The sequence below is a fragment of the Ursus maritimus genome, unplaced genomic scaffold (genome assembly GCF_017311325.1).
Source record: "Ursus maritimus isolate PB19 unplaced genomic scaffold, ASM1731132v1 scaffold_22, whole genome shotgun sequence".
Taxonomy (NCBI): domain Eukaryota; kingdom Metazoa; phylum Chordata; class Mammalia; order Carnivora; family Ursidae; genus Ursus; species Ursus maritimus.
Window position 1 is genome coordinate 17,922,406 of NW_024424675.1, and position 14,472 is coordinate 17,936,877.

The following is a 14,472-nucleotide window of genomic DNA, read 5'->3' on the forward strand; positions in this document are numbered from 1 at the left end:
CTATACCCAAGTAGGACTTGAATTTACAACCCCGAGAATAAGAGTTTTATATTTCATCAACTGAGCCAGCCAGGTGCCCTATTAAAAATTAATTTTTATGCTCTGGTTTTGAGGTTTTTTTGAGTATTTATATTTCAGCTTTTTTTTTTTTTTAAAGATTTTATTTATTTATTCGACAGAGATAGCGACAGCCAGCGAGAGAGGGAACACAAGCAGGGGGAGTGGGAGAGGGAGAAGCAGGCTCATAGCAGAGGAGCCTGATGTGGGGCTCGATCCCGGAACGCCAGGATCACGCCCTGAGCCGAAGGCAGACGCTTAACCGCTGTGCCACCCAGGCGCCCCAGCTTTTTTTTTTTTTTAAAGATTTTATTTGAGGGAGAGAGAGAGAGCGTACGCGTGCATGAATGGGGGGAGAGGCAGAAGGAGAGGGAGAAGCAGACTCCCTGTGGATGCAGGGCTCCACATGGGGCATGATCCCAGGACCCTGAGATCACTACCTGAGTGGAAGTCAGACACTTAACCAACTGAGCCATCCAGGTGCCCTAGTATTTCAGCTTTTAATTCAAATAGAGGTTTGGTAGTTTTTTTTCCCCTTCTTTCATTTCCTTCCTTTATTTTTTGAGAGAGAGAGAGTGAGCATGCTGGTGAGTTGGGGGGGGGGTGCAGAGAGGGGGAGAGAATCTTAAGTAGGTTCCACGCCCAATGCCGGGCTCGACCTCACAACCCCATAAGCAGAGCTGAAATCATGAGTTGGATGTGCAACCAACTGAGCCAGTTTTAAATGAGAGATGTTCATAATATAAAAACATTACCACCTAGTAGTCGGGACACAGACAGTTTGGTATAAATGATGACAAAATAACAGAGTTGGTGCAGTCACTTCCTAGAGGAGGTTTACAAAGTTGAGGAGCATTTTAGCTGTGGCCAAATCCACAGAATCTGGGCCTTAAAGCACATCCTGTCCATTCTGGTCTTATTTGAGGCTTGCTTTGTGCTCCAAGCTTTGCCAGATGTGATGGGAGGACAACAGGCCACCCAGGTTTCCCTTCCCCACCCGATCAAGCCCCCCACCATCAGCGCCATCCCTGTGGCCACTGCATTCTTTGGTCCATAAGTCAACATGGGTCTTTGGTCTCCCTGCTTCCCGGCCATGTTCTTATCCGAGCCCTGTCTGGCATTCCTGCCTGTGTCTTTTGCATTCCTAGACTAATTAAGATTTCTTTTTCTTGTAGGCTTTTACACCTCCTGAGCCCCTTACCTCTAAATTCTCCATTCACTCCTAACCTGTGTTTACCTAAGCTAGGTAGGCAGGATCCCTGACTTCAACAGTTAGAGGTAAGGTATTTCAGATAGATTTCTTTACCATAATCTAAGTCCGTAATTCTGGTGGAGAGAAAGCTTATTTCCTGTTAGAATTTGATACGGTACCTGAGGAGGAAGATAGGCTGTGGGCAGTCGCGTGGCCCTAACTACCCGGTGTTTATTTCCCCCACCCCTTTTAATTTTATGGGTTCTAAAGCATCCACGTTTCTCCCCGGGCTTCATGGTACAAATGTGGTATTGGAATAAAATGGGAGTAGTAAGAAAACCAATGTGTTCTTTTCCTTGATGTTTCTTATAGTTCACTTAGGTTTCTTTTCTGTCAGTTTCATTATTTGTGTAACTTCTTTATTTACAAGAGAAATATGTTCACTGTGGGAAATTTAGGAACTATAGAACGATGTAATGAGGGGAAAAACAAATCATTCAGAATCCCATCAGCCAGAAAAACAGTATGCTATTTTGGTATATTTCTTTCTAGAGATTTGAAACAAATATTTGGTAGTTCTTTTATAAAATTCTGATACACACACACACACACACACACGCTGCTTTATGAAGCCTTTTAGCTTCATATTCTAGCCTGGCATATTGATGCCATTGAACACATAATTTGTAATTGTGACATAATAGCAAATTGTGGATCTTTTGCACTTTCATTGGGATCTTAGATTGTTTCTCAGTGTTTGCCAGAGTAGATGTTAGCCATTAATGTATGTTAACCTTATTGCAAAGCGTACTAGTTTTGAATTTTAATGAGGGGGAATACGTTTTTTCCTGTGTTCCTTGGCCGTTCACTCTTTGCAAATGTCTGTCTTCCCTACCCCCACCCCTTTACCTATGTTGAGCTGTACCGATGGTCAGAAATGCCACAGACCTATTAGAAGTTACAGTTGTAGGGAANNTCCCTGATCAGGTAGCAGTTTGAGGGGGTGGAGGGAGAACCGGCAGCACTGCAGCCGGAGCTGTGCCTGGCACTACGGACAGCCACAGCCTCCTTGCCTGTATCTGGGATGTTTGAGACGTAAACGAGATCATGCGTATCAACATCAGATCACGTACACGGTAGGCGGTGAATAAATGTTTGCTTCACTTTACCTCCTGCGTCTCCACTATGTGCCTTAAACCAGAGATCAGCCGATGGGCGGCAGGGGATCTGAAAGGAGACCAGTGCCAGTATTGGCGTGAATCTGTGCCCAGCAAACATTAGCCGTCCCCATCACCATCGTCATGGCATGTGTGGGAGGAGGAGCGCAGAAGGTTTTCTTTGTGGGCCACCGACAGGCGCATCAGCCCTCCCAGTGCTGCGGGGCCAGGGCTGGAACCGGGGGGAGGTGAGGCACCTCTGGCTCCTCTCGAAGGGCAAGTCATGCTGGGGGGCAGGGGACACGTCCCTGGAACTCCCAGGGTACTCTGGCTGCTGCGTGCCCAGGTGCGCTCTGGAGAGGGCTGAGGAAGTGAAGAGGCTGCCCTAAGAAGCCCTGGCAGGGCAGGGCAAGTGAAGGAGGCTGCGCTAGTGGTTGTTGAAGAGTGTCATGGGGGCTGCCATATTTGAGGAAGCAGTGAAGACAGGGTTAGGGACTTTGCTGCCTCAGACAGCTTCAGGGTTGCTAGTGTTCTATCAGCTGTATATTTTGGATTATCATAATGTAAGATCGACAAGCTCTGGGGGTTTAGCATATGTTGTATAATACTTTGATTTATTTTTCATGGTAGTTAATTTTGAAATTTCAAATAATGAAAGTAGGTGGGAGATTTTTATGTTCTTGTAAAAAGGGTTTGGGTTAAAGGCTGAGAAACACTAATCTTGATACCTCTATCTTTTTATTTATTTTGTTTTTGTTATAGAGAGAGTACAAGTGCCGTGGGGGGCAGAGGCACAGGGAGTGAGAGAGAAAATACCAACAGGTTCCATGCCCAGTGTGGAGCCTGATGTGGAGCTTGATCCCTTGACTCTGAGACCATGACCCCAGCCAAAATCAGAAGTCGGAAGCCTAACTGATTGAGCCACACGGGCTCCCCGATACCTTCTTTAAACACATTTTAGTTGTAGATATGGGTACTAGTGGAAATAATCACGTTGTGCGTGTAGGAGGGTAAGAATAGTGCTACCTTGTTATTAAAAGAATAGAAAACAGTTAATTTGGGCTACTTCATTTTTACTTTGAAAGCGATTAAGTAGAAAACGGCTCACTTAGCTACTGGACACATGATAGTGGTGGGTGCTTTATACCACACCCCAAATAGGTGATAGATTGAGTTCTGAACCTCTGGTGAGAGGCACAAGGTTTCCCAGGTCCCTATACCCTTCAACTTGCAGGTGTCCACAGCTGCCATTCACTGTAACTTCTGTGTGAGTAACACAGGCTCGTTCGCTGTCGGTTTAAATGGACATTGCTGTGATACTGACCCTCAGCGTGACATGGCTCCGTTACTACGCCTCTCTCCTGCTTCCCATATATTTGGCCATCTCTGGATTACTGTTTAGAAACAAGTACGTTAGCATTATTGTCTTTGTTTACTAGAAATAACACACTTGAGTAAGAAAGACATGTTTATGGAGCACTAAACACACTCTCCCACACAGAGACCATACTAGCCTTGCATATTTGAAATAAGCCATTAGCTGGGCAAATGTAGGCAGAGAAAACCTGCTTGCTTCACAGCTGATGGATTGATTATACAATATTGGTTTAGCGGAAAAATGTAAAGCCATCAAGTCTGGTTTCAAATAGTTTTGGGGGGGAGAAAGGACATCTTGTTTCCAAAAATAATCTTTTTTTTTTTTTTTAATAAAACCTAGATCAGTTTCCTGAGATGAAAGATGCCAAGATCCCATTGTTAGTGGCCATGCTATTAATAACACAAAAGAAAACCTGTCTTATTACATTTAAGAAGCTTCCCAACTCGTGTTTTATTTCCCAGTGAAGTAATATTGAGAGGTTCAAAAATGTGAAGCTTTGATAGTATCAGGAACATTTTTTTTTATCCTTTTTCTCTTAAAAAAAAGTCTGTGCCTTTCCTGAAGAACAGACTTTAACATTTGATTTTTTAAAATTTCGCTTTAAAAAAACCCCTAGATCATCAGAATAGCTAATTTAATAAACCAAAGGAAACATATTAGTAAAACAAACCAGCGTTTTATTTTTTCAGTCATGTTTGGTCATTTCCTGCACATGCAGTAGAGGCAGTGGGTCAGAAGGGCGCCCTAGTGGGCGTCCCCACCTCCCGTCGCCTTCACTTCTCTCCGGTGCCAGATCCCCCTCTCCCTTCAGTAGAAACTTGGTTCATCTGCCCCTTGCTCCAGAACCTCCTACTTTCCAGGACACAGTGGAGCAGGACATGTTCTCCCCTTGGGATGACGGTGGCATGGGTGGAGGGCAACAGTGCAGCTCTCGAACGGGGGGCTGATGGGGATGGAAGTGGGCTCCAAGCTCCCCAGGGATGGCTTGACCTGTGGAAATATGTTAGAGATCGTGGTTAGGTGATTTAGGCCAGTCATCTTTATAGTTAAATTAACGTCCTACACTAGCCTGGGAGAGTAAGGGTCCTATGTGATTTCTAGGAATCAGACACCTTTTGGATTGGCTTACAAACTGCTCTTGTACCACTTTGTTTCCCTGCCCCTCTCTGCACCAGTCTGGGGCTGGGACCCACATCTAGCCAGGGCCCAGGCGATTGAACTGGACAGCAGCCTGGATGCTTTCCCCCTGCCCCGACATTCAGTGCAGGGCTAGTGTGTTGCCCATTGGACTGCAGTGCTGTCTGCCAGGGGCCCACCCCAAGCAGCTGTGATGTGTGCTCCCATCCAGGCAGTCTCCAGGGGACTTAGGGCCACATCCCTGCTCTCTCCTGAACCATACTACCTTTCCCAGAGCACTGTTTCTACCTTGGCCCAGGCCACTGTCTCTAGTGCCTGGCAGCAGCCGCATAAAGGTCTGCCTGTCTCTGTTCCCGTCGCCACGTCCTGTACCGCACCTCGCCCTTTCACTCCCACTGCTGGCAGAGCGGCCATCCACAGGGCACATCCGATGTGGCCCACCTGTGCTTGCCACTGCTTCGTGGCTGCCTGTTGGGGGCCCTGTGTCCAGTCAGAATTCCTGAGCCTGGCACCCACTCCAGGTGGCGCTCTTTGTGGGGGCGGGGCAGGACTGCATCTTCATGGCCTGGACATAGCCGGTGCTCAGACAGTTCCTCAAATGAGTAAGTGAGCCTTTGCCTGGGCTGGGCAGCATTTGCATCTTATGGAACTTACCGCATTGTGAGTGTGTGTGTGGAGTAAGTCCGAAAAGGCGTGGGAATTGATAAATCCTGCCAAAATCTCCTGCTTGGTGCCGGTATATGAATTCAAAAAAATCATTGAAGTGAAATTCACACAAATAGTTAATGAAATTAACCATTTTAAAGTGAACAATTCAATGACATTACACACATTCACGGTGTTGTGCAACCATCACCACTGCCTAGTTCCAAAACCTTTTCATCAGCCTGAAGGAAGCCCCGTCCCCATGGAGCCGCAGTCTTTCCCCTGGGCGGCTGGCCATGAGTGCAGATGAAGGGGGTTTTAGCCAGGATAGGACTCCAAATCAGATCTGGGTTTCTTTGATGACTTAGTAACTGAGCGTTGTTGTTGTAAGAGAGTTCATCCTGAGTGTGTGTACGTCTTGGCGTCTCCGTGGGCTGAGCACTGCTGTGATAGAACTTGGAGCGTGGCTCTGATAGTAAGAGTTTCCTGTTATGGACTTGAACTTGGCTGGGAAGGTATATCTTGCTGGCCTCTGGTTTTACGGGCAAACAAATGTCCCAAACCCAGGGAGCTTGTGTAAAAAGTTGTCTCGCAACTTAATAGGTAGTTCTAGAAATAAATCTTTATTTGAAGTGCCATAAGAAAACGGTGCCCTGTAAAAATTATGTACTAATTAGTGCAGATCTCTGGCATTCTTTAACGTAGCCTCACACTTGGGTTATTAATCTGTATAAGAAGTTTAATTTTTCACTGCCTAATTTCTTCAACTATTCAAAAAGGATCGAAATGTCTTTGGACCTCCTCAATCTGAGCTGTGCTGCTTATTAGACCTTTAGTGTTTGTAATTTCTTCCCCATTGTAAAAAGTAGTTGTCCTCATTGTAGGAGGTTCCAAAATGCATAAAGGGGAAAAGGTGAAAACGGCCCCATTGATGAAAGACAACCACGGTTAATATTTTGGTGGACATCTTTTTTATTGTTTGCTTTAAAAAGCAGCATACAAATAACACACAAATACATGCTGATTATTAAAGACCCAAATGTTAAAGGAGGATTGGGAGTAAAAAATGAAAGGTGGGCCCATCATTACTCCTTGTCCCTAGGGCAGCCTTCCTGTTGTCGGTTTGGGGCCTTTCTGCATCCTTTCTTCCCAAGTGTTCAAGACAGGGAGGTTATTAAGATTTTTTTTAAGCATAATTAGGATAATTCTAGGCTTACTGTTCTGTGACTTTTTTAAGAAACATTATCTTTTGGAGTTCTTTCCTCATCAGTACATTAGCTTATTTTTTTCTTTTTTAATGGCTTTTTAGTTCTTTTTAATAGCATTATTTTTGAAATGGATATCTCATACCTCACGATGTTCATCTTTATTTTCCCCCCATTGGTTGTAATGTCTTTTTTTTTTTTTTTTTGATGAATACTTAGGTTGTTTCCAAGGATTCGGCATTTTAAATATCAGTCATCTGTCTTGAATGCACACAGCATTTGCGTGGATATTTCTGGAGGATAAGTTTTTATGGGTGCAGTTGCTGGATGCAAGAAAATGTCTGTTTTGTTCCAATGCTAAATTACCCTCCAGAAAAAGCCAGTCCACCAAGAATGTAATCTCTCTGATAACTCAGAGTAGCTTTCTCCTCATACCCTGGTCAATAGATTTATCTTTTAAATATCCCCCTAATTCATGTTAAAAAATGAAAAATTTTTAAAAATTTCATTTCTATAATTTTAAATGAGGTTGGACAGCTAACCGTGTGTTTTAGATATTTAAATTTTTTCCTGTGAGTTGTAGCCTCCTATCATTTGCCCATTTCCTGTGGACTGTTTTATTGATCTGCAGGTGTTCTTTACCAACTACTGATACCGGCCTTTGTGGGCTATGGAGTTGCGCTGGACCATCTCTTACCCCGTTACTCATCTTTTACTTGTCTTTAGTGTACTTTATAATACCAGATGTTAAACTTCTTATGTACATTGTCTTTTTTTCTTTGTGTTTTAAAAATGTAGTTGTGCCGCTATTCATGCATAGTTATTTTTCAGGATTAATTTTTCAAGATGGATTCCTAGAAATGGAGCCCTCTGGCTAAAGAGTAAAAATATTTTAAGATTCTTGGTACGGGCTTCCAGGACCTAAGATGACTCCATGTGCCTCACCAGGGCAGGCATGAAGGGTGGTGATGAATTCTGGTGCTTACTTTGAGGGCCCAGAAACTAGATTTTTTTTTTTAAGATTTTATTTATTTATTTGACAGAGCAAGAGACTGCCAGCGAGAGAGGGAACACAAGCAGGGGGAGTGGGAGAGGAAGAAGCAGGCTCCCAGCAGAGGAGCCTGATGTGGGGCTCGATCCCAGAACGCTGGGATCACGCCCTGAGCCAAAGGCAGACGCTTCAATGACTGCGCCCCCCAGGCGCCCCCCAGAAACTAGATTTTGTCAGCATGAACAGCCCCTACACCCGTCCAATGCCACACGTTACCGCCTGCCTGCACCTGGGCCGGCAAGCTAGTTTGCATAGTAACCACGGGGGGAAACGTCAGCACGTTGGGTGAGCCGCAGCGCGCGAGTTGCTTCTCCCGGGGACACCACGCAGAATCGTCATCATGTGGTGACTTGGGAAGGGGTCTTGACCAAGGCAGCTCGGGATGCTTCCCACCGCCCAGAGCCAGCGGCTCGGGCGCGCAGCCACGCCTCCCTCGGCCTGGAAGGGTGCTGCGGGCCCCGCTCCCCGGGCTTTCTGTGGGTGCTCCATTTCCGGCCTCCCCCTGTGGGGCCCGCGGTGCCTTTCTCTCCCCCGTCAGAAACACGCGGTCGCTGATGCAGCGCACACTTGCCCGGAGTTTTCTTTAAGAGAACTCGAAACTTGGCTGATTTGGTAGGCAAAACCCACACAGCCCGGGTCTGTCAGGAACATTACAAAAGGCTCTGGGGGTCTGTTTCCCCACAGCGCAGCGGCGTGCGGTGAAACGGCCCGTAAATGAAGTGTGTCTCTGCAGGTGGTGATCAATGGAGGCGCCACGTCCAGCGGTGAACAGGACAACGAAGACACCGAGCTCATGGCAATCTACACGACGGAAAACGGCATCGCAGAAAAGGTAGCCCCTTGCCCCAGCCTCCTCCCTGCGTCCTTGGCCCCGTACAGGGCGTGACCGTCCTTCCTGGGAGCTGGTCTCTGCCCTCCTGAGTGGGTGTGTGCTCTTCATGATGGGAATAGAAGGGATGAGGAGGAGCGGAGGTGACTTAGTTGTCTTGATGGCAGTTAAGGGGAGCCCCATATAGAAGTCCTTGTTTTCAAAGGCCTCAGCCAGGGTGCTGAGGGAGGTGGTTCAGAGTGTGACTCTGGACTCGGGTCTGGGTGCTCGTGTGACCCAGATCCTGTAAGCTCCCTGGGGATCAGGTGCCTCCTCTCCAAAATGGGAATGCAAATGTCAGCATCTGTTCAGTTTGTTAGGATTAAACGGAATGGTCACGTAGGTGGTTATTAGTGTTGTTCCTGGTACATGCTCCGTTGGCGGGAAACGAGAATAAGAGAAGCCAGTAGATGGCTTATGTAGACTGTGACAGTGAACAGAGTGATGGAAATCACATGCTGAGGCAGGGAGAATCTTTTTTTTGCCTCATCCCATCTCCTTGAGGTCTGTCCGTGTGACCCTATTCACAGAGGCCCGGAAAGGCCTGCCCAAAGAGGATCCAGATGTCTTGATTTCTTTTTTTACTTTGGGTCGGTCACTATGCTTAATACATGAAAAGTTTGGCAATAGGATATTTCCAGATTACATGGCAGCTCTAAGACTTCTTAATTTCATTTGAGGTTTACTTTGTAGGCTCTTTTTTTTTAGAGACAGAGGAGGGCAGGGCAGAGGGAGGGGAGAGAGAGAATCTTAGGCTCTATGCCCAGTGAGGAGCCCTACTCGGGGCTTGATCCCACAACCCTGAGATCATGACCTGAGCTGAAATCAAGAGTCAGATGTGTAAAAGGCTGAATCACCCAGGCCACCCCAATTTGGTAGACTTTAAAAGCACATTTTATTTTCACTGTGAAAATTTACTAATTTAATCAGTTTTTATACTGAAGCATTATATTCTAGAACATCTGTATTGTACTTTTTTAAGGTAAGCTCTACACTTACTGTGGGGCTTGAACTCACCACCCTGAGATCAAGAGGTGCATGCTCTACTGACTGAGCCAGCCAGGTGCCCCTGGATTGTACCTTAGGTAGTGTACGCTTAATATTCTAGAAACAGACCACTAGAAAGTTGATACATGCAAATAGTACCCAGCTGGGGTATTAGCACTAGAAGTTTACAGTGAAATCACTGTAATAATAAAGAACAAGGAGATTTTATTGAAATTCTGGACTAATCGAATTTTTGCGTCTGTGTGGTTTCTTTTTTCCATTTTTGGCTATCTTGAGCAATATTGCTTTTTGGTCAAGCTATTATAAATTTAATGGAGGCTAATNAGATTCCTGCTGAGATGTTAAAATTCCTCTGGTCTTGGATTCTGAGGTGCTCCTCAGAGTGCAGGAATTCAGGTAGCCACTGCTGACTGATGCCTACGCCCGCAGCTGAGACAGCCCACAGAGCGGATCTGAGCCAGGAGCCACCACCTGGCCTGCTTGGGTCTCAGCATCCAAGGGGTACATCTTGTAGCAGAATGCTTCTGAATTCACAGGCTTGTCAGGCTGTATCCAGTTTTTGTGTACTGGGCCCTTAATCAGAGTCACCAGAATTTCCCGGGTATAGGCTGTCATGATTTTGGATTTCCTCCTCCATTATCCAGGAAATGATGGTCATCCTTTGAAATGAACAGTGAAGAGCATTAACACTCAGGGCTTTTTTAACATCTCTAGCAGTACCTTTTACTAATGCTAGTGAATTGTTGGCAGGAAAAATGTCTAGCTCATTTGTGCTAGACATTTATTTACCTGTTTGAAAATCTTTTTTCACTGTCTAAACTTTGATACATTGGTATTTCCTTGAATACTAGTGAGATAGGATACCTTCCTGTTTCACTGGCTGCTTTTCTTATTTTGTGAAATGACAGGTTTCGGGAGAAGAGCTACCATGTATTAAAGGGTGCTAATGGTCCAGACCGTGGGCTCTATGATTCAAGCAACGGGTCACATTTAGCCCTCACCACAGTCCAATTAGAGAGGCACTGCCGCTATCCCTGTTTTAGAGAAAAAGAAGATGAAATTTAGGTCCTTGGCTGTCTTGAATTCATGCAAAGAACACTTCAGAGGATGCTCCCCTTTGGGTCTTGCTTTTTCGAGGGCATGGAAAGGCTGTCTCTGAACACTTGACCGTGAATTAACACCGGGACCTTGCAGGAGAGACAGGAGGAATGGGGGCCAGAGAGATCACCCCATGGGTTCTCCATATTCATGTTTGTTTTCCTAATTATAGCAAGCTATTAGTTGTCATATTTTCACTTACTTTATACAGAACTTGACTTCTGGTGTCTCTTAATACTCTTGAGCTCCTTATGGTAAATGCTGGGTAATACGGTGTTAACTACAAAATACCCATCTTGGATTGTGCTCAAAGGGATTTATTCCTGAAACGACCAGAAGGATAATGCCTTGAGTCACGAACCACGCATGAATCTGTAAAATAGCACTGGGACCCATGCCCAGTACTTCCGAACTTGACCTCGGTATTACTGGGATTCTTCTATGAGGGATGTTGAAGGAATTGAACTTTGTTTATAGTGAGGGTATTTGGAACAAGAATGAAGTAACTCCAAGTAAACGGTTTAGATGTTCCCATTGAAATACCAGCATTTTGTTGTTTTACAGATTACCCACAAAATGTGTTTATAGGAGCATATGAAGTGGTCATAGTGGTATGGGGCAAATCACTATTAACCACAATTTCAGAAAGTCAGTTCTTTCTGGTAATTTCGTAAAAGCAACCCTGTTCTTTCTGGGAGGCCGTGTAGCATGGGGCAAACGCAGCCTTTGTGGACAGCCTGTCTGTTCAACTCCTGGGTGACTCGCTCAGCCCCTCAGAGTCTACCTCATCTGTAAAACAGGATTATCACAACACGTAATTTCCTAGGGCCTTTGCACAGAGGACAGGAGAATGTAAAATAGCACGAGGTTTTTAGGAAGCAGAGATTGCCAAAATGTGAAAATAGTCAAAAGTGAACTAGTTATAATGTGTACCCATTGAATATCCCACCTGGCTTGGCACTGGGGTCTTTCGCTGCCCATTTTTCAACAGCTGTGTGGTTGCAACTGTCACCAAGTTTGCTAAATAGAAGATAAACTTATTTTCATAATGTTGAGATTTACTTTTAAAGTTAAAGACCTTTTTAAACTTGAGGTCCTTGTGGATTCTCTTTAAAATTAAGGTACCAGCAGTTCTTGAAAAAGGAAGTTCCCTTGGAATAGATTAGACGAGAATACAGCGTTGGTAATTTTTGAAGCTGGAGAGAGAAATGGGGTGGGCATTCCATATTTCCACCTTGGTCTATGTTTGGAAAATTGTGTAGTAGATAAGATAAGAGAATAATTGAGCCATACCTTGTTGCTACTCTTTGATTCTCTGGTATTGATTGTGGTTGTGAAGAAATCAGACCAGTCTTGTTTTCTTTTTATCAGCATCTTGATCTTTTTTCTGTATTTTGGATTCTTTATTTATCTTTTGATATTCAGTAACTTTACTATGTTTTGATGTTGAATGTTCTGGGTCACTGTTTTCTGACACTTGGAGTATTTAGCATTAAAGAGCCTTTTACTTTAGGAAAGCTGTCTTGAATTCTGTCTTTATTTTTTGTCTCAGTCTGTTCTTCCAGTTTTCTTATTTGAGGGCTCTAAGGAGACCTATTTTGGATCTCCTTTGCCTGCCTTCTCTAACTATCATTTCTTTCTAATCTTTTTTTTTCTCTTACATTGTTTGATTTCTTTCCCCCCCCCCCACTTCCAGCCTGTGACCCTTACTCTGTTACTCATGTCTGTTTTCTCTTGTGCTCTTACCACTTCCACTTTTTAGTCCTTTTTTTTTTTAATTCTGTCCAAATTCTGTCAACATGTTTTATTTCCCTTTGTTCTTAAATTTCTGTTTTCAGGTCTTTCTTAATACAGTTGATTATTTTATTGAGTTTCAGAATATCTGAGTCTGAGCAAAATTGGTGGTATCATGGCTGCCTTCCAAAATATCTAAATAATTTTTCATTAATTCACTGAGTACTTGATGGGTCTTTCTGATTTGCAAACATATCCTTTAGTTCTTGGAAATTTTTTTATTTCTTGTATTTGTTCCTATATCATGTTTTCCTTGTTCTTTTTTTTTTTAAAGATTTTATTTATTTATTTGACAGAGATAGAGACAGCCAGCGAGAGAGGGAACACAAACAGGGGGAGTGGGAGAGGAAGAAGCAGGCTCATAGTGGAGGAGCCTGATGTGGGGCTCGATCCCATAATGCCGGGACCACGCCCTGAGCCGAAGGCAGACGCTTAACCGCTGTGCCACCCAGGCGCCCCCATGTTTTCCTTGTTCTAGTCTGACTTTTAAAAGCTTATTAATTCCTCTTCTTTTTATTTTTTTTTTTTTAAGATTCATTTATTTGAGGGAGTGAGTGTATGAGTAGGTGGGGCAGACGGGGAGGGAGAGAGAATGTCAAGCAGATTTGGTGCTGAGTGCGAAGCCCAATGCGGGGCAGATCCCATGACCCATGAGATCTTGACCTGATCTGAAACCAAGAGTCGGACTCTCAACTGACTGAGTCACCCAGGTGCCCCTAGACACACTCTTAAGAGCAGGATAGTTCATGGGGCACCTGGGTGGCTCAGTCAGTTTAGCATCTGACTCTTGGTTTTGGCTCAGGTCATGATCTCAGGTCCACGTCGGGCTCCACTCCACACTCAGCATGGAGTCTGCTTGTCCCTCTCCCTCCTCCCTGCCCGCTCACTCTCTCCCTCTCTCTCTCAAACAAATAAAAAAATCTTAAAAAAAACAACAACAGGCTACTCCGAGAATTCACAGGTTGTCTCCCAATTGCCAGGCAAGGACAAGGACCGAGCCATTTTTTGAAATGGGGGGAGGGGGGCTTGGACAACCCAGCCTGCTGGGTTAATCCTTTCCTGCACATTAGCACATACCGCACTTCTCACACGCATGTACTTTCTCTCCCACCCCTACCAACAAAATTTTAAAAGGCATACGCAGTTCGTTATAACTCATTCAGGAATGCAGATCTGCCAATATCCGTTGTTTAGAGTGGAAGAAAAAGTTCTTCGAAAGGTCACCCTCAGTTCTCGTTTGGATTAGCTCAAATGTCAACTTACTTCAGACATTTATTTACCTTTAGGCTTTAAAAGGTGAGGCTGAATTGCGCCACTTTTATGCAAGGGTATTTGGCCCCCAAATCCCTGTCTACCTCTGCACAGGAAATCGATTGACAGGGAGTCTCTCCTTCTGTGGACCGTATCTATGGACAACAGGGAGCAAGCAGGGCTGGATATAGTCGGAAGGTCATTATCCTTTTTTGTGCAACATCTTTTACTTGTGTTTCCTGTTGGGCACTTTTTTAAATTACAAGAGACTTAGACTCCAAGATGGGCATTTTTTTTTTTTTTTTAAAGAAATTGTTCATAGAGTTTTAGAACCCAGAGCAGTTTTGAGGGTATGTGGGAGAATTTAAGGTTACTTTGAGTTTTCTGTTTAGCTGAGAAATAGTGCAGACATTGGCTGTGAAAACGTCTAGACTATAACCCAAAGTGTCCAGTCTTTGTGAAGATTTTGGCTCAAAAAGCATGCAACACTTAATATTTTTAAAAGTCCGTAGTAATGGGGGTGGGGGGAAGAGAAGGCAAGAAAAAAAACAACACCGTCCCCTAAACTATAAATACATCTTTAGTCTGTTTTTAAACAAAATTGGAATCCTCATATCTTTGTCTTTTTGAA

General features: G+C 44.4%; 1 protein-coding gene across 3 annotated transcripts in view; it reads left to right on the top strand.

Annotated features, from left to right (window-relative positions):
- The window catches only part of SLC23A2 (solute carrier family 23 member 2), a 130,750-nt gene that overhangs the window by 67,838 nt on the left and 48,440 nt on the right, over positions 1–14,472 (top strand). For all 3 annotated transcript variants that reach the window (XM_040638001.1, XM_040638003.1, XM_040638002.1), the window contains one exon: positions 8,556–8,654. In XM_040638001.1, the coding sequence (XP_040493935.1) occupies positions 8,556–8,654 (99 nt within the window). The remainder of the gene's footprint in view (positions 1–8,555; positions 8,655–14,472) is intronic.